Source organism: Zootoca vivipara, chromosome 10, assembly GCF_965207765.1.
Source record: "Zootoca vivipara chromosome 10, rZooViv2.hap1.1, whole genome shotgun sequence".
Classification (NCBI taxonomy): domain Eukaryota; kingdom Metazoa; phylum Chordata; class Lepidosauria; order Squamata; family Lacertidae; genus Zootoca; species Zootoca vivipara.
The window spans coordinates 34,322,454-34,349,781 of record NC_142593.1 but is presented as its reverse complement, the minus strand read 5'-3'; the positions used below and the strand labels follow the sequence as shown (position 1 = coordinate 34,349,781).

The following is a 27,328-nucleotide window of genomic DNA, read 5'->3' as shown; positions in this document are numbered from 1 at the left end:
TCCCGCCCTTGATTTAAAGACATGTTTTACAGATGTTAGCAGTGGGGCCAAACTCACTATGAGAAACAAAGCATCTCTCAAGAAAAGCCATCTCCAGCCTTAGTAGCTATGGTTTTGCTTTATGCATTGAGAAGCACAAATATGTGTTTCCATTTCTCCAGCCCAACTTCTGAACAGAATCGCTCAATGCAACGTTGAACCTGCCCTAAAGATATTTGGTAGCAAAGCGCAGGGGGTTGGACTAGATAAGCTTCGTGGTCCCTTCCAACTCTACAATTCTAGGGACTGGCTCTTCTGGATAGAATTAGAAACACTCGCTCACTTGTGAATCCCCCCACCATGAATAGTCATGGTGTAATTGCACACCATTTCAAGTACTTTTGTAACACATCTCTGAACTATTCCTCCACAAGTCCCATTGAAACAAACCGAGCTGAGATTTCTCAAAAAAGATTTTTCTGAGAAAATTTCTGGGATTTCCTTTTTCTTTTTCACACACCCCAGCCCTTGCAAAAAAGGCAAATGATAATCTCCAATGATATTTTTTTTGTTATTGCCACCATTGTTCTTCCAGAATGACACTAGGGCCAGGAGGATGCAAAATGGCAGCTAGGCTGCCAACACACTTGGCTGTAGCTGCCACTTGCAGTGTCAGACAGGGAGAGGGACAAAGCTGAGCTACTGCCACTACTAGTGGAAAGCCCCACTCCCAGAGAAAGTGTTCAATAATTTCTCCTCCCCCAGGTCCACCACCACCACCAATTTCTTTGCCTACAACTACAATAGATAATTTTGAGAGGCCACTGGCACACAGTTCTAATCAAACACTCCTAATGATGAGGCACTTTCTTCCATCTCTTTGTTACACAGAACTGACATGTATTCTTGATACTAAGCTATGCAGCACGTTATCAACATATTATATTTATTCTGGATTCATAACCCTGTGGTTTTTTTGTCCTATGATTTAGGAACAGCTACTTATGTTTATTGGTCATGATGAAGGGCAGAGGAAAATCTTTTCTTTTTACACATACAATAAAACAAAAGAAAGCCATGGTGGTATCTTAAAATACATTTTGTGAGCCTCACATGCAGAGCTAACAAAGCAAAGATTGTTATTTGTTTTCATCAGAGGGAGCACTGTCAAATACATACGAGACAATATCTGTCTAATTTATGACACACGCCAGGAAAGGATGTAGATAATACTCACCAAGCCATCCTGATCCAGAATTAGGGATACACATGTCTGTCTCAGCACTGGGCAATACAAATCCAACCACAAAAACTTCCACCCCGTCAGCCATTAGCGCCATCCCAAGAACAAAGAAGAGGGCCCACTGAAAACGTCCATGCCCACATTCCTGAATGATGAGCTCATACTGCTGTGCCAATTCTTCTTCATCAGCTTTTCTCTCCGTTTCCAGTTCAAGACGATCTTTGTAGTCATCTCGTACAGGCTGACCTAAGGCTCCGATCCCATCCTTGTCCTGGGTCGCATTTGGGATTCCCTGATATTCCCCCTCATAAATCTCATCATCTTCATCATGCCCTTCAGTCGCTTCACTTGATCCTTCATCTTCATTCGCCTCCCCACCGTAATTTCCTTCTTGTGTATAGTATTCATCATCTTCTCTGCCTTGGAATCTATTGTAAGATCTTTCCGTATACTCGTCTTGAGCTTTCTCTACAGTTGCATTCCCCTTCCTCCCTGTCTGTTTCTTGACTACCTTGGCAATGTCCTGAGCCCCTCTCACTAATGAAGTATTATCTTCCATCTTGTAAGCTCCATCCATCTTGGGTTAATCAATGTGTGACTGAACTGATTCCGTGTGCAAGGGAACCTATTGTGTGCTGGAGCGCAGCAGCAGGAGTCTCCCAAGACACGTTCGGTTCCAAAACAAGATCTAGGAGAAGAAAAATAAACACAAGAAAATATTTTAAGTTTTGTTTGTTCTGCATAGAATCACAAAACTAAAAAAGAACACAGGATCTACAGTCACCGTTGCTCAAGAGGCAAGACTATCTACCCATCAATTCCCCATGGATTAACCCACACTATTGCTAACCAAGAGTGCACCAAAAGCAGAGAACTGGTGCACTGCAGAAAGGCTCCTGCAGAGTAAATAGCTCCTGATGACACAAGGAAGGAACCCAAAAGGGGAAAGCAAAAAACATTTAGGTATTTCTGCTGGCTTCTCTCATTTACATGCAGTAGCGTCACTTTCCAACATACAGCTTAAAACACATGGGTTTGTGTGTCACGAACATATTACAGATACAAATATGTATTATTGAAAGGTAACTGAAGCATTTCCAAAAAGAAAACAGTAGCTTGATATATAGTACTATTTGCTGTTTCTCATCCGTATCAGTCCTGCTGTTTACAATGAAGAGTGCTGCTGAATTTTCAAATTTGTTGTTTGGAAGACCTAATAACAGCAACTGGTAACGTTTACCTCAAAATACAAGGTGAGGGTTACAGCCACATTTCATTCTCAGGCTTGGATTTCAGTCCAAATGGGAGAAGTCAGCTTCTTCCTCCTTCCCTTCCCGTCTTATTTCAAATACCTCTTGAGAGGGGAAAAGCTCTACTCACCCCACCCCACCCCAGCTCCCTGATCTGTCTTTCCTTCCACCTACCCAGCATGTAGCTATGACTGCAAGGTAGCCACCAGGAGTGCTGGAAAATGTAGTTTCCCCTTTACTATTTCCCAGGACTTCTGTTTTCCAAGTATTGGGGGAGTAGTCCATTTTCCAAAGTGTATTTAGGAATGTAAACATAATCACATGTTCAGTGAATACATCAGAGAGATAGCAAAAGCATACATGCTGACCTTACTTCTCCTGACCCCAAGTGTTCATCCAAACATGTAGAGCACATGTAGATACAAAATTGTGCACATTTTGTGTCTTTCCAAGCTTTCAGATCTTTAAGTTTAGGGTACAAGAAGATTGCATTCACTGAATGCCCTTCTGTGCATTCATTTAAAGCAATATTGTTGCATAAAACTGTTCATCCACCTCAAATAACATGGCACACTGTGGGGATTTGGTTTTCCCTCTGTGAAGGAATAGTGGGGAACTGCAAGCCTACATGTCGGATTCATTCCCTGGGGCTCTCCTGCTTACCCCTCCCCTACTACAATCAGGCTTGCAAAAAAGCATTTATTCGCCCCTATCAAAGTCCTGTTTCAAACAGCAGAAGGGAATTACGGTAGCAGAAGGGGGTATGCAGCAGGGAAGGGGAGGGTTTAAAGCATAATTGTTGCAGTGAGGTGGGCCAATCTTCCCAAAGAGTCAATTCAATTCAACACCTTTATTGGCATATATACATAGCTGCCAAGTTATCCCTTTTTTTAAGGGATTTTCCCTTATGCTGAATAGGCTTCCTCGCGAGAAAAGGGAAAACTTGGCAGCTATGTATATATAAAATATAAAAAACAAAGACAAAACGTATAAAACATATAGGTCATTAGTATAAATAGTAACTCTACATCGTACAGAAATAATGGTGAGCAGGAGGAGGAAGAGGCACACAAGGGATCCTCAGCTATCATTGTTGAAGGCTAGATGTATTAATTTTAATTACATAAATTCTGGACAAGTAGTGGGCCATAATTCTGGTAATTTCGGGGAAGTCATCCCTCAGCAAGAGCTGGACCACTGTTTCCTTGTTGGGGAGGGTTCCAGGTCTCATAAAGGATAAGAGGGGGCCAAAATAAAAAAAATTAGAAAGGGGACAGTCCAGAATCATGTGAGTCATAGAGTCTACCTCTTTCTGGCCACAAGGGCATAATCTATTCCAGTAAGGGATGCCTTTGAGTCTTCCGGATAGCACAGAGGACGGAAAAGCATTTAGGCGGGCCAACATAAATACTCTGCGATAAAAAGGAGATACCAGGTCATATATATAATTAGGTGTCAATCCTTGGTGTGGCGGCAGCCCCAAGAAGGCAGGCGAGCATACTAGAGGTTGGGCAGGATGAAGTTTCTGGAGTTCAATATCAAGCAGTCTCTGCTTAATAAGAGTAAAGATATATGAGTCCTCATATGTCAAGAGGGAATCCACTGAGAAGCCTAGTTGTCTGAGTTTGTTGGAAATATTAGAGAACCATATACAGCTATAGTTGTCTTTCAGAAGATAGGATATCAAGCTATCTGGATCGGTATTAAAATGGATTTTTAACCAGTATTTAAAAGTAATGATCCAACCTCTTGTCTCAAGAAGGTGTTGGCCCAATTCTGCACAGATAGCCAAGTATGGCACACATTTTGGTACTCCAAGGATTTGCCGAAAGAAGGATGATTGAACTCCTTCTACTTTGTTGTTAAAGCTGGATATCCATAAGGGGATCCCGTATAGAAGCTGGGAGGCGGATTTTGCCTTATAGGCAGCAATTGCTGCAGGTACAAATTGATTCCCACCAAGAAAATGAAAGCGCTTGATTTGTGCAACCGAGCATCTTGCTAAATTAATTGTTCTGTTGCGATGGGTCACCCATTTTAAGTTATAGTGAAAGGTGACACCCAAGTATTCCCTCAGGAGTCATGAGGGAAGAAGATGGCGGTGCATCACCTCTCCGTTTAAGCTCTGTACTTACCGGTTTGTTTTACCATTTTTAAAGCCTTTTCAAGTCCTCTTCTAGGCTTCTAGGCCAAAGAGTCCATTTGGGGATGGCCAGGTGAACCCTTCCCCCCACCCCTCAGGGATAATCTGCCAGAAGATCACTCCTATTCTGGCTGTTAGAAAAAAGTTGAAATGCTTTTTTCAAGCCGAATTGTATGCATGTTTGTATGCAGTATTTGCGAGTGTGGCAGGATTCTCTCTCTCTCTCTCTCTCTCTCTCTCTGTGTGTGTGTGTGTGTGTGTGTGTGTGTGTGTGTGAGAGAGAGAGAGAGAGAGAGAGAGAGAGATGAGGGAATGCAGCACTCAGGTTGAAAAAACTACCCCACACCTGCTGTGAAGTCTTCACACTGCCTAAGGATTCCAACTTGTGTTCTTAAGTGTTTCATCTACAGTTGTACCTTGGATCCCGAGCACACTGTGAGTCAAACGTTTTGACTCCTGAACGCCGCAAACCGAGAAGTGAGTGTTCTGGTTTGTGAACATTCTTTGGAACCCGAATGTCCGATGTGGCTACTGGTTGACTGCAGGAGCTTCCTGCAGCCAATCGGAAGCCTCGCCTTGGTTTCCGAACGTTTTGGAAGTCGAACAGGCTTCCAGAATGGATTCCGTTCGACTTCCAAGGTACAACTGTATAAGAAATTAATGACACTTGAAGGCCAACACATAGTGAAGGCAATCCAATCAGAAAGAAAGCCACACTTCTTTACAGGGACTGAGACCTTCCTCCCAAACACTCATCACAATGATTTAGCAATTCTGCTAAGACGGGAAAAGGGAGGAATTGCAGCCACACAATAACATTTTCCAATGATTAAGTGATAGTGTATTATGTTCTGAGAACAGCTCATGAGTGGGGCATCTTTGATTTAAAATCTGCCTGACATTTCCCAAAACATCTCATGAAAATGACACTGTAAAGAAGGTGACCTCAGCATGCAGAGTTTGCATTGTGCAATATATCATGTAAAGGTAATGTGATTTTGTATCATTCGTAACTGAAAGCTTAGCCTGACAAGAAAACGTTGGAATTCAGGATAGGGAACAAGAGAACTGATTCTGTCCAAAGCCTACATGCAATACAGATTATTAATTTTGCCTCATATTCCCTCACAAATCACTTTGTGATCCTTCAGTGTTTCACTACGAGCAGTTCTTTCTACCCATTCTTCTCTGTTGTTGGGCGGGGGGAGGGCTGAAATGTTTCAGGAACTGGCAGGGACAGTGCACCCCGTTTCCCCGCCTGAAGCAAAATGGGAAAGTGCCTTCCACCCTACCGAAGCTTCCCTTAGTTGAGTTGCATGGCACTGCCTGCAAAGCAGCAGCAATGGATTCCAGCTAGTTCTCATGAAATCTCATGCACTGTGTGAATTTCTCAAGTTCTCGGCAACATCTCGGAAGAGGCCACCGCTGCTGCTGCTGCTGCGCCTCTGCGCCCATGGGGCTTTCTGCTGCGCTCTTGGCTTTCTGCTGCCAAAGGCAGCTGCCTCAGTCTACCTTACTGGCAGCCAGGAGCTGGTTGAGGAGGGGAAAACAGAGAAGCAACAGAGGCAGCTTCCTGCCCTCTACCCAAACACCATTTTTGGACCTGTTTTTCTAGGTCTCTGAGTGGCAACACTCTAATCTACTCTACAGTGCCTGAAAAATGAGCTGTCATTTGCAGGCTGCCTTAATTTCTAGGGCTCTTTGAGGAAGGAGCAATGCAGTAGAGATGGACAGACCTCAACTCAGGGCCCTTGCAGAAATCCTTTTTATTGCATGACGAAAGCTATCAACCCCCTTCAATACAAGACAATGTAACCATACGGGGGACCTGAGCCTTGGGAACTTTGCGTGCTGTCCTACCTGCAGGAGGATGCCGTCCATAGACTCTTAAAAGAGACTGGCCATCTCTTTTAGTGGGTCCAACCACCTGGTAAGGTATGAAAGGAATGAATGAATGAGTTCTTGTTGCTTATTGCTTGTTAAATAATAAAAGGTAGTAATCTCATGAGATTTGTGTCATTTTGTCTTTCTTGAAAATGCTCTGATAAAAAGGAACTTAACTCTGTTTTCATGACACAATGCTAAGCCAAACAATGGCTTTCTGAGAGGAGAAACATGTTTGCTTGCAGAGAAGAGCTTGTAGCTGCTTTGTTCCTCCCTGGTCCTTTTCACTGCCATAGCAGACTCAAACTCCAAACTCCGTGTCATTGTAAATGACAGACAGTTGAGGGAGAGAGGCTTGCCCATTTTGTTGTCTGGCACAGAGCCACTTCCTTTGCTACCTTAATGACCCATACTTAGAGGGCCATTTCCTCACCAGGAAGCTCACCTACCGGTAGCTATTCCAGGAATTGAATCCATGATGGAGCCAAGAATCGGGAGGCATACAGCCTACCCACAGACACAGATTTAAAAGGTGATTGGGCCGGATCCAGACCCCAGGCCTTAGTTTGCCTACCCATGCCCTACACTTTTAAAATAGGCTTTATAAATTAAAATGGTATCTGAAGAAGTGTGCATGCACATGAAAGCTCATACCAAAATAAAAACTTAGTTGGTCTTTAAGGTGCTACTGAAGGATTTTTTTTATTTTATAAATTAATTTCATCATAAAAAACAAACAAAAACAATTGCCAGATCTGTCTGGTGGTCTGTCTGTTAAGCGACTTATTTCAGAAGTTCGAAGGAAGGAACTGACTGGCAAACACGTAATGCTCACTGGAAGGAACAAATGATGGTGAACTAGGAAAGAAACAGCAAAGCAAGCACATCAGAGAATGGATCAGTGGGTCTGAGCATGGAAAGGAAGGCTACATTTGAAAAGAACAGAAGAGCTTCCTTTTGCTTGGAGGAAAGAATGGCATCAGCACTAACAATGAAGTTACATAACAAACTGGTAAACATAGAGCCAAGTAATGAGTAGCTTTAAAAAATAACAACCAATGCGACAAAGCTGCTTCCAATATTTTGCTGGCTGCGCATATAATGTGATTTATTCTGATTGTATCAAAATTAATTTCTAATTGATTGTTGAGTAAGGAACAAACTAGAGAGCATTCTCCCCAAACAGCTTTGTAATTAATAGGTCTTCACTTTGAGGTCTATTCATGCCATATCACCCATGAAATATATATGCTCTGCATGTTGCTATAGCTGAAATTGGATTTCTTTCTTTCATTTTGCTATGACTATTAGGAATTGCAGATCAGCCTTTGAGTTTTGGTGCCTCCCCATTCCGATCTGCATTATGCAGCATGTTATCACAAGGCAGCAAGAATCATGCCCAGCTATGTCTGCTGCTATTAGATAACTGAGCTCATTTGTACAACTATCCTTCCTACATTCCTACTGTAACAGGGGTTTCCTTACAGTCATTGCATGCCTTCAGTGTGCAAAGAATGAGCATAGTCTTTCTTTCTTTTTTGCTTAGTCATGGAGATGAATTGTAACTGCAATTTTAAAACAGTTGCTAAAGTAAATATGAGAAAAGAGGAAATGCTATTAGTGAGGACTTTCTCACAGATACCAATTGTTATTTTTTATTCTTAACCTATCTTTCCTGGTGCCTACGCACATATAAGCTGTGCTGTATATTAGGAAAAGAGCAACAAATAAGTTAAGAAATCACATCAAAAAGTATGCATAGCCTGAAACTGGAGTACAGTGGTACCTCGGTTTAAGTACACAATTGGTTCCGGAAGTCTGTACTTAACCTGAAGCGTACTTAACCTGAAGCAAACTTTCCCTTGGAAGTAATGGAAAGTGGATTAATCCGTTCCAGACGGGTCCGCGGAGTACTCAACCTGAAGCGTGCTTAACCCGAAGAGTGTAATTGGTTCTAGAAGTCCGTACTTAACCTGAAGCGTATTTAACCTGAAGAGAACCTTCCCATTGAAAGTAATGGAAAGTGGATTAATCCGTTTCAGACGGGTCCGCGGAATACTTAAACTGAAAGTACTCAAACCGAGGCGTACTTAAACTGAGGTATGACTGTACTAAAATGGGAAATATCACATTACTAGTCACACCATACATACCTTTATAAAACAGAAACTGAAATACTGCAGATGTGTCAGATCTAAATGTTTTAGAAAAGTGATCCCAATGTTTTTGCTGAAATCAACTAGTTTTAAATATATCTATGCCTGGCCATCTTTATAATTACGTTTAAGCAGTGGTTGCACCATAAGGGGAGAGGCATTGAAGTGCTGGGGACCTGAGCACCACCTGATACATTAATCGTAAAGGATTAATGTATCAGGTGGCGCTCTGGTCCCCAGCACTTCAATGCCTCTCCCCTTATGGTGCAACCATAGAAATGCAAATTAAAACAGGTACACACTATTCTGAGAAGATGACACCTGAGCAGGAAAGAGCTACAGTGGTACCTCTACTTACGAATAACTCTACTTACGAATGTTTCTACTTACGAATGGAGCTCCGTCCGCCATCTTGGATGCGGTTTAGATAGGATTTTTTCTATTTACGAATTTTTAGATAGGGTTGCTTCTACTTATGAATTTTTTCTCCCAATGCATTCCTATGGGATTTGACTTACAAATTTTTTCGACTTACAAATGTGTGTTCGGAACGCATTAAATTCGTAAGTAGAGGTACCACTGTATATGATTGCTACAACAGTCTCTCCATAGGGGAATACAACACAGGGAAGTGGATTTCATGCCTCTGGGTGTACTACTACTACTAATAATAATAATAATAATAATAATAATTTATTTATACTCCACCCATCTGGCTGGTTTCCCCAGCCACTCTGGGCAGCTTCCGACGAAATATTAAAATACAATAATTAATCAAATATTAAAAGTTTCCCTAAACATGTCAGGGTTAACCTAGGGTTGCCATATTTCAAGAAGTAAAAAATCTGGACACCCCCAAAGTTGTTGAGCTTGATTTCTTGGTTTACCTGCCAGAGATCCAGGACAAACCGCTGCCTTCCGAAAATCCACCCCCAGCCCGCCTAGTCGTCACTTCGTCCTTTGAAATCACAGACATATTTGAAAACAAATTAGAGGCTAATAAATTTACATGGCCCAAAAGAGCCTCGCAACCTGATCCTATAAACATCAGAAGCTGATCCCATTGGGTTCAGTGGGGCTTATTTCCATGTAATTTGCATAGGGTTGCTGCTGTACTTGTGCCCTGACTGGGATAAGGAGAAGCTGCTATTTAGGAGTTTTGTCTACCTTCACAAACATGTTTGGGTTGATTTTCAATAGTAGCCACATCAGGAGCAACTGTTGCTGAAGCCAGAAAAAGTCATCTTCACCAAGATCTTGTCAGGACACATACAGTAGAAGACAACAGAATCTTAACGTGGTACGATAGACTGCACCAGTCCTGAATGTTTTTTTGGGGGGGGGGTTGTTGGATTAACAGGACAACTCACTTGTCAATCATGTGATATCATAATGACATCAGGTGATTGACAGCACTTCCCAAATGCCTGGCAGGCAGTGTATTGCTTCCCAAGGGCCAAATGTAAGGCTGGCAAAGTTATTTGCACAGTGTTTCCTCAAAACCAACCAACCAACTGGTAATTGCTGCACCTGCAAAAACCCTTTCAGTCAAGCCCCACCTTTACCTGCCACACACCTGACATAATATACATAGGGCAAGTGGCTATGGCTCACCCACAATGAGCTTGTAGGTCAACTGGGGAGGCCTGGTGAGCCACCTTAGAAATACATCACATCTCATCATAGCTGGAAACAGCTGGCTTCTTTGCCTGCACATTCTCCAGTTCTGAGCTTTTGATGGGCAGCTGAAAAATCACTCTTCTTGTGGTTCTTTATCTTTAAATGAGACTTGGACCAGATTGCAGAGGGCCTTCTCGGAAGTGACTCACTCCCTGTGGAACACCCTCCCATAAGATGTCAAGGAGATAAAGAAATACACAATTTTTAGAAGACACCTGAAGGCAGCCTTGTATCGGGAAGTTTTTAAAGTTCGATGTTTTATTTTGTTTTTATATTTTTCTGGAAACTACCCAGAGTGGCTGGGGAAACCGAACCAGATGGGCAGGGAATAATAATAATAATAATAATAATAATAATAATAATAATAATGTCCTTCTAATAATATTGTCCCTCTAATAGAGGGCACCTTCTGACATCCTTTCAAAACAGGGATGTCCTCAATAAACAAGGTCACAAGGCCAGTTTAATGAAAGCCTAGTAACTCATGGTTTAAATGTGCTTGTTTCAAACAAACCATAGTTAAGCTTAACCCAAATTTGCCAGGTTTGGACAACATGACAGCATGTGATTAATCAAATGAACACTTCCAAACTTCTCAAGGCTGCGTTGGAGAAAAGCACTAGTCTGAATATGCCTGGGTTTGTTCCTGTCATGGTTTATCATGACACCTAAAGATAGCAACTGTGTTATCACAGTCTACCTGTGGACATATCATCATGGTAAGTTACCTATAGAACTGAAACCTTTCAAATGATATATCCATAATTCATTAGAAATGGTGTGGCAATAAAAACCTTGTTAATAACAGCAGATTCCTTCCTGTAGAATATGATTCTGGCAGAATGGGGAGATTTCACAGATAAGAACACGCTATGCCAAATACATTATATAGCAAAAGGAACAATATTTCCAATGGAATAGAAAATGAAAATAGCTTGATAAGGGAATAGATCAGAAACCTGGCAAACAAATATCTTACATATTTTATTTAAAGTGCTTTCTGAAGGTTTAGACAGCATAAGGTTCAAAAGGCAACTGCAATTCTAACTGAAATGGTACACCATTCAGCATCTCTCTTCTGTACTTATAGATATCTATCCTGTAACACTTTAGCTACAGATGTCATTGATGGTAAAAACAAACCACAGCTTAGTGTTATGTGTAAATGAACATAGCCTACGGCCTAGATCTTTCTCATACACTTTTATTGATAGATCTTTGCCCTTTTTTCAGATGCGTAGCATTTGGTTGAGCGAAGAGTACCTGATTTTATTAACACTAATGTTGCATACTAAGAATTCAATACCGGTAGTGGAAACCACATACTCAAGCAGGCTGCAACACATATTCCATGTTTTACACCATAAACTCATCCAATGAGGTTATTTAGCTTGCTCGTTAAATGGCATATAATAGTTGCAGGGCTTATGGGAAAGTACTCAAGTGAGTTCATTTTATTTTAGTATCTAACAATATACGATATTCTCCTTCAGCATCTGTGTAACAAGTACAAACAAGATAGCCTTTTCCCTGTTGTGAACAAGCTAATTTGGCTTCTTAATCTTCTTGGCTTTCTTCTGCTATTCTTAATTGCTGAGCCCAGGGAGTTCAGCTTTCTAAATTATTCAGTGTGTGTAAATTTGGTTCAACTATAATTAAATGGCCCATCTGTATACTAATACTTTCCAATTCAACTCTTACAGTGTAGGAACTTGAAATCATATTTTTCAGTCAGCAGCTCTGTAAAAGGGGCTCTCACTTCTATAACTTCCTATACATTTTTGGTCAAATGCTAACTATGGCACAAAAACACCTCAATATCTTGGGGCAACACAAACCAGTCTGGTTTGCACTTAATGCTAAGCCAAACTATGGCTTAGTGTGAATGAGCAAGCATGCTGGTGCAGACTTAGAAAATTCTGGCAGCTTCATTCCTCCTCACTCCTGACATACTACCCAGAGCTAAGCCATGGTTTGGATTAGCATTGTGTGCAAAGCTGGGCTCATGGATTGTCTCGCTACAAACAAACAACAAGTTGCTGTTGCTGTCATTAGTTGTTGTTGTTTTTAAAATAAATATACAGTAGTTTAATTTCCAATATATTAACAATTATTTCCAATATATTAACAATTATTTTTTAAAAAAATCATTAAAAGGTACAAAAACAAAATCCCACCCCCTCCCCCATCCAGGGCACATCAATCTACATAGTTAAGTTTGCTAAATTCCAATATGTGATTTTGATGGTTGCCATTTTTCAGGGTTATCATAAACTATTTTATAAAAGGTTACCATATTTCAACAAAATATGAAATACATCATCTATATTATTCAATGGATGCAATCTCTTTGCTAATTTTTTTGATACAGCAATAGACCCCACATTCTGTTTCCAATGAGAGATACACATATGTTCCAATGCTTTCCAGTTCTGTGCTACTAATAGGTGTACTGCTACTAAAGTAAAAGTAACTTGTTCTTTATAACAGAGGTCAAATTGGCCTTCTTTAAAAGTACCGTAGTTAACAATCCAAAACTTGAGGTACATTCCACATGTGGAATGGTAATATACCTTCTTTCTGTAAATACCCTCTGCCAGAAGGGCTTTATATGTTTACACACACATCCACCACATGTGAAATGTTGTACCTATACTATTGCAGCCTCTCCAGCACAGGGGTGGGATGGACAAACCACAAGTTGTATTGTTCTTGACGTATCACTCATGTCTTTTTCTTGGGAAGACAAATCACAAGCCCCAGTTCTCATGCAATGCTTAGTCAAACCTAACATGACAGCAGCACAAACAGGGGAGAAGTGAAGAAGCTGCAATTTTCTAACTGTGCACCAGCACACTTGCTCATGCATGTGTAACCTTGGTTTGGCTTAGTAGTCTTGTTCACATGTGATGCTATGTGGAAGCAAATGCCACTGATTCCTTCACTGAGAGTTATTTTAATGTATTATGTTCTTAGTGGCTTATATGTCAATACTTTTAGGGGGGGAATCAGGCTACAGTACTTTGCATCCTGTTAGCTCATTTAGATGTTATGAAAGCAAACATTTTTTGTGACCAACTGTTATTCTAAAGGTAAGTAAGTTAAACAACTTATCTATGTTATCAAGAAACAAAAAATAACATGGATTTTATTCATTTGGGCAAACATGAAGAGGTACTTTTCCATTAACTGTACCACTTCAGCCTGAAAGTGAGGGATCACAGGCCTTCCCTTTAAAAACAAAATAAAAACAAAATCCACAACCTCCTACAATTAAAAAAATCCTACTACTCACTTTTCTTTTGCATATTTTAACCTCTTATCTTCTTCTAGTACCTGCCCTATATTTGATGTAACCCTGATTCTCCCATACTGAAGAAACCTTCTCTTGACCCATTGACCTTGTACAGTGCCTGTTTTTTTATTTCTTATTGTGTATTTGGGTTTGTTTTAATGAATCTTGTTTTATTATGTTAATTATGTTGAATGCCCATTTGCATATTATATGAAAAGTGATTATATGAATCCTTTAATAAATAAATAATAAAATAATTTTTGTCCTATTTCCCTTGAATGCTGGCTTATTATCAGTATTTCCTCTTTTGCTAATTCTTTGTTAGATGCCCACCAACACAATTTCTGTTCCTCCCATTGCACTGAATCTGCTTTTCTTAGTGACCTCTGCCTTGCTAAATCACACGGTCAGTTTTCGGTTTTGCTTTGTTTTTACTTCACAAGTAGCACCAATGGTAACTGAACCCCCTTGAGCCGTGCAGTATCTACCTCTCAAGCTTTCTGTGAACATGATGGGTAGTTGGGTGTCAGCAGGAATTAACATCCAGGAATTCAGAAGGTATAGTCAATACACAAGGTGTTTGTGACAGCTCCAGATATTTAGGTTGAAGCAAACAACAACCCAGAGGTGTGCAGCTGGAGTCCAACTCTGACATTTAAATTAAGTGATTCATCCTTGATGGTAAACTAGAGGTGTGGAAAATTACTAGGATTAATCAAGGTTTAACACAGAAGGTCTGCCATGCTTAATATGAATCTGAATTCACTAGAGATCAGACACAGAACTCTTATTGTATTTTAATGTTCTGTTGGAAACCACCCAGAGTGGCTGGGGAAGCCCAGCCAGATGGGCAAGGTATAAATAATAAATTATTATTGTTGTTATTATTATTGTTATTATTATTTTCTTTTACTTTGAAAATTAAGGAGGTACCTGACAGCATATGTTGTTTGACTGACAAAATTGTGAATTAAAATAATAATAAAAATCAGTCCAGTAGCACCTTAGAAACCAACTAAGTTTGTCATTGGTTTGAGCTTTCATGTGCATGCACACTTCTTCAGATACGGTATCTGAAGGTATCTGAAGAAGTGTGCATGCACATGAAAGCTCATACCAATGACAAAATTATGGTAGTTGGTCTCTAAGGTGCTAATGGAAGGAATTTTGTTTTTGTTTTTGTTTTGACTACGGCAGACCAACACGGCTACCTACTTGAATTAAAACAGATAGCTTCAACCAAACATCAGATAAATTTATTCTCTCAGAGTGGTGGGGAGAAGTGTATTATATAAACAGGCATACACATACACGCAAATACAAAACAAAACAAAATGACACAAATAAAGGAACATGTCAAAAGGACATGAGGCTACTGGGCAACTATTCTATAACCGTACAGTAATTAATTACCTGTACAAAGCTCTCTACTATTAAACTCAAAAGGGCTGACAAGTCTGCCAACAGCTGTCTCCAAGCTTTCATTTCAGCAATCAAAGCTGAAACCAACAGATAAGTACCAAGACAGATTTAATTACTTTCCCCTCTTATTCATTAATTTTATTAGATGGAACCATTCAACGTCCCCTCAGAATGGGGTACGCTGCTATACTGCATATGAAAACAAAAGAGAAATGTTGTGGTGCTCAGAGACATCTTAAGTGAAATCTGTCTGGATGTCTGTACCAGATATAATTTCATGGGTGAATTACGGCATTCTAATTCTGAATGCATAAGTTGTTATTTCAATTTCCAGGGAAACGTAAGTTGCAACCCTAAACATACTTGCTAGGATTGTGCTACAATGAGGCTGCCTGGCTGTTTGAAACTTCTTTCTATCTCAGGATCAACTAATAGTCTGTAGGCAGGATACAACTCCTGAAGCAATTTTATCTGTCCCTCGAATCACTACCAAATTTTGAACAATGAAAGATATTTTTTTAATTGACAATTTATAATTGTAAATAAATGTTTTCAAGTTACAAGAAATAAGGATGTTCTAAGGATGATTGAAGTTATACACCTGTCCTTTGCATTTTATATTTAAGGGTGCATATTTGTATACTGTATAACGTTGTGCATGAACACACATGGTCAATAACTCTGTAGCACCTAGAGATGAAACTATTAGGTGGTCACTTTGTGCTTCAAAAACCTCTTCTAGCCTTTGACCAGTGTTTAGTGGAGAACACCCACCCCAAAACAATAGAAAAGTCCACAATCTCAGCTCTGCCTTTGAGTTTTCATTTCTTTGCTTTGGCAAATTGATATTTGAACAATGACAAGTTATAGCTATTGCTGTGGAATAAAACCAGTTCTGCTCCTTAGCAATCCCTTGGACACACACACAAAAATGTTGTGCAGTCATAATTCATGCTCACCTCAAATGCAGCTTTTTAAAAAATCCAACTGCAGACAACATGATTATCTGTAAATCAAAGAAACACTTCCTCATCAATAATGTCCTCTGCATGCCATAGATAAGGTGCATTGTACTCTTATCAACACCTTAATTATACAAGCTCAGAAAACACACAAGTGTCTACTATTCACTAAGCTCTTGATACAATTTCTCATTTGTTGTCATTGCTGCCATATTACTTTGCCACACATATTATATCCCATGCATGAATTTTTTTGTTTATAGAAACAAACTTCTTTGTGCATCCTTATATCAGACAAACTTCAGTACCAACTGAACTGGGGGATGAGTCAGAAGGAAGATATACAGTACTTCAATCTCAAGGCAACAATGAAAATAAACTCTTTTACAGACCCGTACTGCTGGCAAATGGAAGGAGAAGCTTGAAAGAAGCCTTTTTGTCTGTCACCTTACATTTCTTGAAAGCCTGGCAAACCAGAAAAAACCTGAAAGCCTTTGACAAACCAGAGCATTAAACTGACTATACTGATCACCCCTTTTGGGAGATTCAGTTTTTAACACTTCCCATTTGGAATCGTGAGTGCACCTCTGAAATAAAAAGAACTCCTCAAACATGAAAAGAGTAATTGTATTAGTTGATGCTGTCCTAATACATGACACATGAATGAAAGCGCATTACAAAACACTGGTCATTGCCTTGAATTGGATCTTTTAATCTGGATTCAAACTAAACAAAGAAAAGTGTATGTTATCAAAGTGAAATAGAATTCATGGGGCAAAGCCATGCTTTGAAAAGATAACTGCCATTAGAGAGAATCCCAGTAACATTATATAACTAAGATGCTCTTGGAGAATACTGAACTATTTCTGTAAGTATTCGCAAGACACTAAACCTGTTACCACTAAACCTGTTACTAAGGTCCAGGGAGGAATCAGGAAGCTGCCTTTACAAAGATAAAGAACATGATATCCAATGTTCCAATTTTGCATATTTGTGATGTCAACAAACCTACAATGGTTCATGAAGATGCAAGCAGCTAGTTGCACTAGTTGAAGTGCTACTACAGCTACTACAAATGCTACCACAACATGTTTCAGAATGGATGCCAATCCCATTCTGTCCAATAACTCTTAATGAAGCAGGTAGGTAGCCGTGTTGGTCTGACGTGGTCAAAACAAAATTTTAAAAAATCCTTCCAGTAGCACCTTAGAGACCAACTAAGTTTGTCATAGGTATGAGCTTTCGTGTGCATGCACACTTTTTCAGATACTTCTTCAGATTCTGTTTCAGTGTATCTGAAGAAGTGTGCATGCACACGAAAGCTCATACCTATGACAAACTTAGTTGGTCTCTAAGGTGCTATGGTCCATGGGGTCACGAAGAGTCGGACACGACTAAACGACTAAACAACAACAAGGTGCTACTGGAAGGATTTTTTTTATTTTGTCTTAATGAAGCAATGAAACAAAAGCACACTTTTTTATATATAAAAAAGATATTTTCCAAACCTTTTGAAAACTCTTACAGATAAACTATGTGGTCAACCTTTTTTAAGAGTCCTCATAGACCCATAAATGCTTGGTAAGGGGGGGGGAATGAATCAAGTACATTACTACACCAATGTCTTCTAATAAGACTGAGGAGATTCAACACGATAGGAAAATTTGTTTCATGGGATGGAAACTGTTACTAGCAGACACCTTGTCAAGAAACTGCACAAATGAATACAAGTTAGAGGAGTTCCAAAATTATGTTATCAGATCCAGAATTTAAGAAGTAATTAGAAATACGCATTGAATGTAGCCCAGCAGATTTGCTAATGGGAAAAGAAATCAGAACACTCATTCCAGCTACAGAGAAGAATCTCATTCCAAAGTAGCCTGATCTGGAAAAAGTTCAGAATATAAAGCTAAGTGAAGCTATTAACGTATCTATAACTGGCACAATTCAGTGTGGGAACTACTACATTTAGAGCCAGGAGTCTGAGCTTATAGTCAGTAACAGAGAAAAGACATGTCACACTCCAACATCAGTTTCATATTCTCACGGGCCACCAACTACTTAACAGAAACAGATTTTTTCCCCTATTCCTATGAATGAACAAATGCATAAGTTCTTCTGGAAACTGAAGTTCATCGACTAAGACTCTGCCTGTGCCATCTTCTGATAGCATTACTTAGTCTTGTTGAGTTATTTTGACTATATTACACAGTGCACTTAGTTATTAAATCTAGTTTGTGCTTTTGTCTCATGCTCTGCAATTACATGGAAAAATATTGTTTCAATAACCATGCTTTTAAGAAATACTACCTCTATTAAAAGAAGCCTGCACTTACCAACATGCCCATTGCAAAGTAATATTTGCATTTGAATTACATCTTTGTTATTCCTTAAATCCCATTAGATTTCTTTTAGAGTAGGCACTTACATAAAAGTGAATGTAGAGATGAAAGGCATCTATCTTTTTGAAATTTTAACAATTTAGAATAGGGGTTTAATAAATAAAATAATGGCAGAATGAGTTGGAAATAGAGGTTTCTCATATTTCTGCTTAAAACAAATGCAGGGACTGTGAAGCAAAATACCGGTAATATGTCACAGGTTATTTTAATAAAATAGGATATGGCTTTCAAATTACTGAAAAATGTACTGTATTAAGGTAAAGCTACAACACCGTAATACTCAATAATGTATCTAAACTCTGAGCATGAAGACATTTCTTCAGGCTCTTAAAAGTATTATAATTCTGGTCATATTTATATTATGGGCACAGCTGCGAGTTAATGCCTGTGGCACTAGTGACTTCAAGGGAGTGCTGTGATAACCACCCTTTCCACTATGTAACAATGCACTGTATATGAATATATGCTTCATTTTATTAGCTAGTGAATGAGCCAGATTGGACAAACAGATTGGAATTCACTGCAGAAAGAGAAAATAAATAGCATTAATCATTTTAGACAAAACTCTAATTCTGAACAATCTTCTTTGGAAGTCCTATCCATTAATATCAATGAGTTCAAGGGGACCTACTCTTGTGTAAACCTGGTAAGATTGCAGCCTGAGGCACAACTAATATTCTCTAGGTGGGCTAATGTGATAAAATTGGGTTAAAAACATAGGCCTGATCCCTTGATGTTCCCAGAAACCTAATGATGTATGAATATATTTAAAAAGGTAAAGATAAAAGGACCCCTGACTGTTAAATCCAGTCGCAGACGACTCTGGGGTTGCGGCGCTCGTCTCGCTTTACAGGCCGAGGGAGCCGACGTTTGTCCGCATACAGTTTTTCCGGGTCATGTGGCCAGCATGACTAAGCCGCTTCTGGAGAAACCAGAGCAGTACCACAGTGGTACCTATTTATCTACTTGCACTTTGATGTGCTTTCAAACTGCTACCGTAGGTTGGCAGGAGCTGGGACCAAGCAACGGGAGCTCACTCCGCCATGGGGATTCGAACCGCCGACCTTCTGATCGACAAGCCCTAGGCTCTGGGGTTTAACCCACAGCGCCACCCGCATCCCTTATGAATATATTCATCATATATTATTACAGGCTGGATCTGGACACATCAAAGAAGTGTTTCAGTTTAAAGTGTTGTAAATTTAAACAGAAAACATGTAGAGAAAAATGGGACTCCGCATCACCATCTGGTGGCACAATGTTAAATTGCATACCAGTTTAGCTGAGTCCACACTTTGATCTTAAAAATACTGACTTGGAAATAAATCCCATTGATTTTTCTGTAGAGTTTGCTTTTGCAATATATGTTTATGGTTGCAGCTTTAAACTATTCATCAGGAAAGCTGATTGCTTGGGCTTGGAAAACATTTTAAAACTGTCTATGGCAGCAGGCTCAAAGTTCCAACGATAAAGGAAGTACTGTAACATGTAAAAATCAGCTAACTAGAAAAGAAGCAGATTGGTGTTTTTAAAAACAAAACAGAAACCTGAAACGAATGTTGGTCAGGTTCACACTTCATATTAAACCATAGTTAATGTTCAACTATGGTTTCACGAGAAAGTCCCCAATTCACTCATTTCCAGCCTCACTATACTGAAAGCAACAAACTACAAGTCTTGGCTTGTCATGTCATCTGAACTCAGGATTGTGGTCTCTTTCTCTCTGGTTGTAGCCTTTCAGGACAATGAGACCAGGAGCCAGGGAGCAGTGAAGCAGAGCCACAAAGCATGGATTTTAATGGTATTAAACAATTAACATGATTTAATGCTAATTGAGAACACAGTGAAGTGTTATTTAGGAGCACTTTCCAGAGGGGAAGCCATGTTAATCTGTTGTAGCAAAAACAACAAAAGAGTCCTGTGTCACCTTTTAATACATTTAGACCAGTGTATTTATTAAGCCAGAATATTTATTATTAAGCCATAGAGGAAAGAATACTATTTTGGTTGTGAACACATAATACACTTTCCAAAATGGGAACACCTAGTAGCTTTCAGCTGCATAGCTGCCCTCCTGACACTGGGGTCACTGCAGCTTAACTGGACAGTGTGGGGGGAGTCAGAGAGGAGAGAAGTTGAGACTGCATTGAACCACTGGCAGAGCCACTTTGGAGCATGCATGTTGTTGTTGTTTAGTCGTTTAGTTGTGTCCGACTCTTCGTGACCCCATGGACCATAGCACGCCAGGCACTCCTGTCTTGCACTGCCTCCAGCAGTTTGGTCAGACTCATGTTGGTAGCTTCGAGAACACTGTCCAACCATCTCGTGCTCTGTCGTCTCCTTCTCCTTGTGCTCTCAATCTTTCCCAAAATCAGGGTCTTTTCCAGAGAGTCTTCTTTTCTCATGAGGTAGTCAAAGTATTGGAGCCTCAGCTTCAGGATCTGTCCTCCCAGAGAGCACTCAGGGCTGATTTCCTTCAGAATGGATAGGTTTGATCTTCTTGCAGCCCATGGGACTCTCAAGAGTCTCCTCCAGCACCATAATTCAAAAGCATCAATTCTTCGGCGATCAGCCTTCTTTATGGTCCAGCTCTCACTTCCATACATCACTACTGGGAAAACCATAGCTTTAACTATACGGACCTTTGTCGGCAAAGTGATGTCTCTGCTTTTTAAGATGCTGTCTATGTTTGTCATTGCTTTTCTCCCAAGAAGCAGGTGTCTTTTAATTTCATCTGCAGTGATCATGGAACCCAAGAAAAAAAATCTCTCACTGCCTCCATTTCTTCCCCTTCTATTTACCAGGAGGTGATGGGACTTGCATACAGACCCCAATCTCACTGTTGCCCCCCTGCCTCACCCCCAGTCCATCCAGTAAAAGTGGCAGCAACACCAGTGTTGGAGCGCAAGTTCCACAGCAATGCTGCTAACCTAAATTAGTCATTTATAGTGTAAGTTCAGACAAGTGAGATGGTAAGTTCTGCAAGGTAGTAACTTTCATGGACCTATTTGCAAGGTTTCCATGAACCATAACACATAGCTGCCAAGTTTTCCCTTTTCTCGCAAGGAAGCCTATTCAGCATAAGGGAAAATCCCTTTAAAAAAGGGATAACTTGGCAGCTATGCCATAACAAAGTGGCATTTACAGCCACCAGGTCAATCATATTTCTTGAATTATAGATGATTTCCTGACCTTACTTTGTAAGCAGTTACAGTATCTAGATTAATCAATAGTTATTATTGTTTCTACTGAATAAAATTAAAGGATTTTTTTTCTTCCTGAAATAATTTCCTATACCAGTACATTGAATTACTGTATGACACAGGACCACCCCAGCTTTTTCATATGGTTTGCAGGAAATGTTGCCAAACCAATCGCAAGCTTTTTTAAAAAATGTTTATTGGTTCTCTTTTGTTGTACCTATTACATAAAAGCAACCCTCAGATTCAAGATTAGCAGTTCTCAAGTCCTTTACCGGTAATTAACTGTTTTCCTATATTAAAGTAGGCCTTAAAAAGCAACACAATAGATTCAAGACGTTCTTACACTTCAGCTGTTTTTTTGTGTGTGTTTTGTTGTTCTTGTTATTTTTGTTTTTCCAATAGCAAGAAATAATATAATAATCTTATAGCTGCTTTCTCCCATCTACCCACTTGCTGCAGGTTCCCTACCTTCCCAGGTTAGGTGAATGGCAACAGATGACCAGTGACATGACTTTGTCAGTGGTGGCACCCAGGCTTTGAAACTGCTTCCCCAGAGCAAAGTATTGACTTTACTGTCAATGCAACATTAAATCAATGTGTCTGTCACCTTTGGGGATGGAAAATCAAAATGCCCTTTGATTACCATTTCCTTGCTGCTACTTAATTTTATTTGATATTTTAGTCTGGTTTATTGCATTTTATTCTTTCATCCAGTCATCTTGGATACCCAATGTAAAAAGGTAAGAATGAGAAAAAATAAACAAAATTTTAAAAAATTGTATAAGAGCAAAACAGTTTTAATACCTTTTTAAATTATTTCTGTGGTCTCCACTTCAGAAATCAGAAAGGACCTTGCAAATCCATATGGCATTGCTTTTTGATAACTTCATTCCCCCTTCCCAAAAAGCCATTTGTAAGTCATAAAAATCCAATATCCTATTGCTTTCTGTTTTTAAATAATGTGTTTCTAGGCCCTATGAATGCAAACCTAAGGCTGGAATTGTATGATCACAATCTTAGACCTGCTTAGTAGGATCTCAAGATGATGGCGTTTTATCACAGAGTACACAATATACCTCCTTAATATTGAGTGTTCAAGCTTATGCTGCATATGAATTAATTTGTGTAGGCTGACAAAAAAAAAATACTGTAAAACCTCTGATGACCCCCCCACCTTTTCATATAATGTTGTTCTCTTACATACAGCATCACCTATACACTTGCAGCTATTCTTTGGTGAAGAACAAATTGAATGTTTTCTTTAAGAGTTTACACTAATTGCAAATAGGCTGTCAAAATGTTAACTACCACAAGATTCTATGCATTTGATAGTTTGACATTTGAAAAAGCTAGATTGTGCATAAAATTTAAAGTTATATGCAGAAACGGGCAAAACTTAATTTTAAGGAATTATTTGTCATGCAGAGTTTTTATGAAATACCATTTGAAATCCTGCCTCCATATTTCAACTTTGGTCCTAAAGCAGGATTTTGTTTTCAGAAAAATGCATCTTTCATCTTAAAAGAAAAGCCTAGTACAGAATTTTGCATTGTTCTTGGTGCCCTCCAGCACATAAGCTCAAAATATCCAATGCACTTTGACAATAAAAATGTATTTTGACCTAGCATGTTACAGATAAGCACTCAATAAAATTAAAATACAAACACAACTGCTGTGACATTTTAAACTTATTCTTGATCTGTTCTAGTACATTAAACACTTTGTGCTACATAACACCAAGAAAGCAGCTGGTACGAGCTCCCTTTCATGTTTGCAAATTAATTTAACCTAATGGATGTGTTTTTGATTAAGCAAGCATTGATATTCAGTTTTTTATAGGCATGATCGTAGAGTTCTCCTGCAAGATTTCGTCAGTGTAAGCGGCTTGCTGGGCGGGAAAGGAGCAATCCTAAGCATATTCAATGAGGTTCTCCGTTAAAGTAAACAATAGTTAGGATCAGGCCGCTTGCAAGGTTGTGAGGATCTCACACTTCCTTGCAACCAAATAATTCTATTGAATCAGTCAGGCTTTCTTCCAGTTAAGATTTGTTAAGGACTGATAATAAGTTCAATTTTAAAAAATAACGTTGTTTTTTTTGTTTTAAAGTGGTACAATTTTATTGGTATTTATATTGGACAGAAGCTCCACCCTGCTTCTAGTAAGGTCAGTTTTTCACGAGTAGTAGACATTTCATGAACAGGTTCCCTTATTATATCTTGAACGATGAGCTGATTTTCAGCTCATATTTAAAAAAAACATTTTAATATATCCTACATGCCTACGTTTTAAATATGACGCATTTATCAACCTTCCAATCGTTCTTATCACATGCTATTTATTACATCTGCAATCAATGTCCGGTCCATAATGCAGCCAAAGGCTTCCCAGGATGCTTTTGTCCTTTCATTCTCTTTCCTAATCTATTTGTTCAAAATCAAGGGGAATGCATCACATGTTCATTCATGCTTTCTTTTAAAATGGGTTTGAAATATATAAAAAGAAAGCACTTGGTGTAAACCTAATTTGGAACAACTTGTCATGCTAGAGAATAGGATTGCTTTGTATGTGCTTACTGATGGTATAGATTAGCTTTATTAAATTAATATACATTAAAAGTAACTGTAGGAGCGTAAAACCTTATGCTTCTTTTCCCACAAAATGTTATTTCAGACACACCAGTACTCATGAGAACTACTTGCAAAGTTATTTAACAAAATGTAACTTTATTATATTATCATACATAATAAAAATCACTTTAAATATTTAGAAAGGCTTCAGAATTTCGTGGGCCAAAATTTTGAGATAAGCAAGATTTTATGTCATATTTAAATGAGAATGAAAGCTTATTTTCCAAGTTTACTTCAAAAGGTGGGGCATTCTTATTTTCTGTGTTGTGTTTGCTATAGTAGAATCTGAGTGGTTCTTTTATGGAAGCAGTCATTCATATCACCCAACACAAAACAAATTAAAAACAAAACACACAAGTGACCTGTTTTATGTATTATCTTTTTTTTCTGATAGATAGGGCTTCCCAACAAATACTCAAATAATTTTCAATATTTTTTGGAGGGTGGAAAAATACAGGCTTTCTTCAGCAGCTTCTTAAAAAATAATAATAATGAAGCATGTTGATTCTTTTCCAAATTCCATTTACAGCCCTGTAGTGCTTCTAAATCACATCTGGGTGCCATCTCTCTCTCACACACACACAAAACACACACACACACACACAGGATCATATGCACACATCTAGTTGTTGTCAGCTCCCTGCACTGCAGTACAATGCAGCCCAATACAGGTAGGGCACTAGGAGCTAGATGGAAACTCCTCTCCGCATTCTGCCCCTTCTAGGACCATCACGCATAGCTTATTTGGAGGGGGGGAGCGAGGGCTTGCAAGCTGATAAGGGGAATGCACCCCACTGCTCCATACAACTGTACAGAACACTGGATTCCTTCCACAGGGATATGAAGCCACAGGAAGCCATCATTATCAGCATCATACCCTTATGCGGGAAAGAGTCCTGGACCTGGATGCTATTGCTCAGCAAAGGCCAAAGTATCTCAACGTGGCTTGGCAGAAACAAGGCGGCGAGCTCTTTATTCTGCATGCCTTTCCCCCACCCAGTCCACCCCACACACCCCAAGAGGCAACCCCGAGTAAGCCCGCCCACCCCGACCACCGTCAGCATCCAGCGATTCGTTTCGCGCTCCCCAAGCGCGTTGGAGGGGGGGATTCCCAGCAGTGACTCCGGGGAGACGCACGCGCCGAGCTGGAGCACACACGCGGCTCCATCCCCTTCGAAGTCCCCGGGTATGCTGAGTCAGCTTCGTCAGCCCCCACCCGTCCCCCAACAGCCCTCCTGACGACGGTCCCTCTTTGCCCCGGGGGCTGCAGAGCAGACCCGCACGCCGAGCAAACGCAGCGGAGAGGAAAGGGAGGGTGGGGGCGGGTAAGGAAAGAGATGGGAAAGAAAGAGCAAGGTTCCGGGACGGGATTCCCTCAACGGCTAGCTGCTCATTCCATTTCACCCAAGTATGCGGCGATTTAAACAACAACAATGCCCTTTCCTTAAAGTCTTTTCGGGTCCTGGTGCCTAACCAACCCCAAGAACTTTGCAAGCCTCGGAATGAGGGGGAAAGAATCTTGCAGATTCATCCTACGGGAAGCAAGTGCCCAGGGTCTTGTTTCCCCCCTAATGCACTTTGCAACGCCTCGTGGCTTTTCCCGACGCACCGCACTGCAAAAGTCTGGCTGGTTTTTTTTGCAGCCGGCATGCGTGCATGCTGCACCTTTTCCATTTCCCCGCGTTCGAGGCTTCCCCGCCACTACCTCCCGCCAGCTTCCCGCATCTGCCTTCTGCAAACACTTTCTCCCACCTCGGAGCATCCTTTGCGCGCCTGCCCTCCCCTCCCCACGAAGTTCTCGTTGGGTTTTTATTTGAGGGCGGAAGGCGTCAGAAAAGAAGAAGGGAAAAGGGAGCCTGACTAGGGAGACTGGAGAGAGAACGACTGCAGGATGGCTGGGAGGGTCCTGCATGATGATGATGGCAGGGTCGCGCCAAGCTGGGGGGCTTTCCCCCTCGGGGGCTCCCGTGGCGTGGCCCCCCAAAGGGCTGCGATCCTATTGCACACGTTTCCTTCCGAGTAAGCACGCCTAAGCTGAGGCTGCGAAGCCGACGCCCGCTCCTCCGAGGCAAAAAGGTCCCGCGGAACTCGGCAGAACTTCTGCTTCCCAGAGGGCTCGCCGTTTCCTGCCATCTTGTCCTGTCGCAAAAGCTGCACCGTTCCCGCCACAAGCGGAAAGTTCGACGCCTCAGAGGCGGCTCCAGCGCCAAACCAACCTGACCGTGAGGGCGGCGAGGACTAGGTGAAAAAAAGTTCCTCGGGACTGCGAGCAGTTCCCGAAGAAGGGAAGCCTAGCTCACTTACCCGCTGGAATAGCAGCCCGCAGCCGCCTCCCTCGCCTCACGCCGCCGCTCGCTTCCTCTCCCGCCGCTCGGAGCGCCGCTTGGTAAGCGCTGCTGCGGCTCAGCGGAGGTGGCGTGGCGGCGTATGGTGGTGTTTCCCCCCCTCAATTCCGACGCACCCCGTCAGCCCTCTGCTCCTCTCTCCTGAGGCAGGAGCGCGAGGCGTGACAAGAGCCCGAGGAGGAGGGAGGCGGGAAAGTGGCTGTGCGCGCGGGCTCCCCGGCGCAGCGCGCGCTGCCTCTTGCTGCAGTGCCGAAGAGCGCCTGGCGAGAGGGAAGAGTCACGGCGAGGGCGGGAGGCAGGCGACGCACCGTCAAGAATCGGAGGCGTGGGCGGGGTGCGACGGCTGGGCAAGCCCATTCTCCCTCGCCTGGGGAAAGCAGCGGGAAAGAAGGGGAGGGGGGAGGGCGAGAAGGTGGCGCCGGCGGAGAAGCCGTGCGAAACCAGCCTAGCGCGCAGGCAAGAAGACCATTTCCCGAGAAAGGCGAGGGAACGCAGCCAGACAAATGCAGTGTCCATTCTTGCCGCGCGCAAGCTGCGAAATAACTCGGACTGGCATTTTCAAAGGCTTTTGAATGGGGCTCTATTGACAGATTTGAGTACAGTACTCCTTGCGGCCGAGCCAAGCGTTATACAGTATGGCAGCCACAGGGTGTGACTGTGACTTTAATGACAACACACGTGCTGCTTTGATGGTCAAGGCAAGGAGTTGGGGAGCTAGCTGCCGGTGGGGAGGGGC

The 27,328-nt window shown here is 41.1% G+C and overlaps 1 protein-coding gene across 1 annotated transcript in view; it reads right to left on the bottom strand.

Moving 5' to 3' along the window:
• The window catches only part of SV2C (synaptic vesicle glycoprotein 2C), an 87,932-nt gene extending 61,092 nt beyond the window's left edge, over positions 1 to 26,840 (bottom strand). The window contains exons 1-2 of the mRNA XM_035100167.3: positions 26,552 to 26,840; positions 1,217 to 1,910 (exon numbers count right to left, since the gene is read on the bottom strand). Of these exons, the coding sequence (XP_034956058.1) occupies positions 1,217 to 1,799 (583 nt within the window). The 5' untranslated portion in view covers positions 1,800 to 1,910; positions 26,552 to 26,840. The remainder of the gene's footprint in view (positions 1 to 1,216; positions 1,911 to 26,551) is intronic.
• Between the last annotated feature and the right edge of the window lie 488 nt (positions 26,841 to 27,328).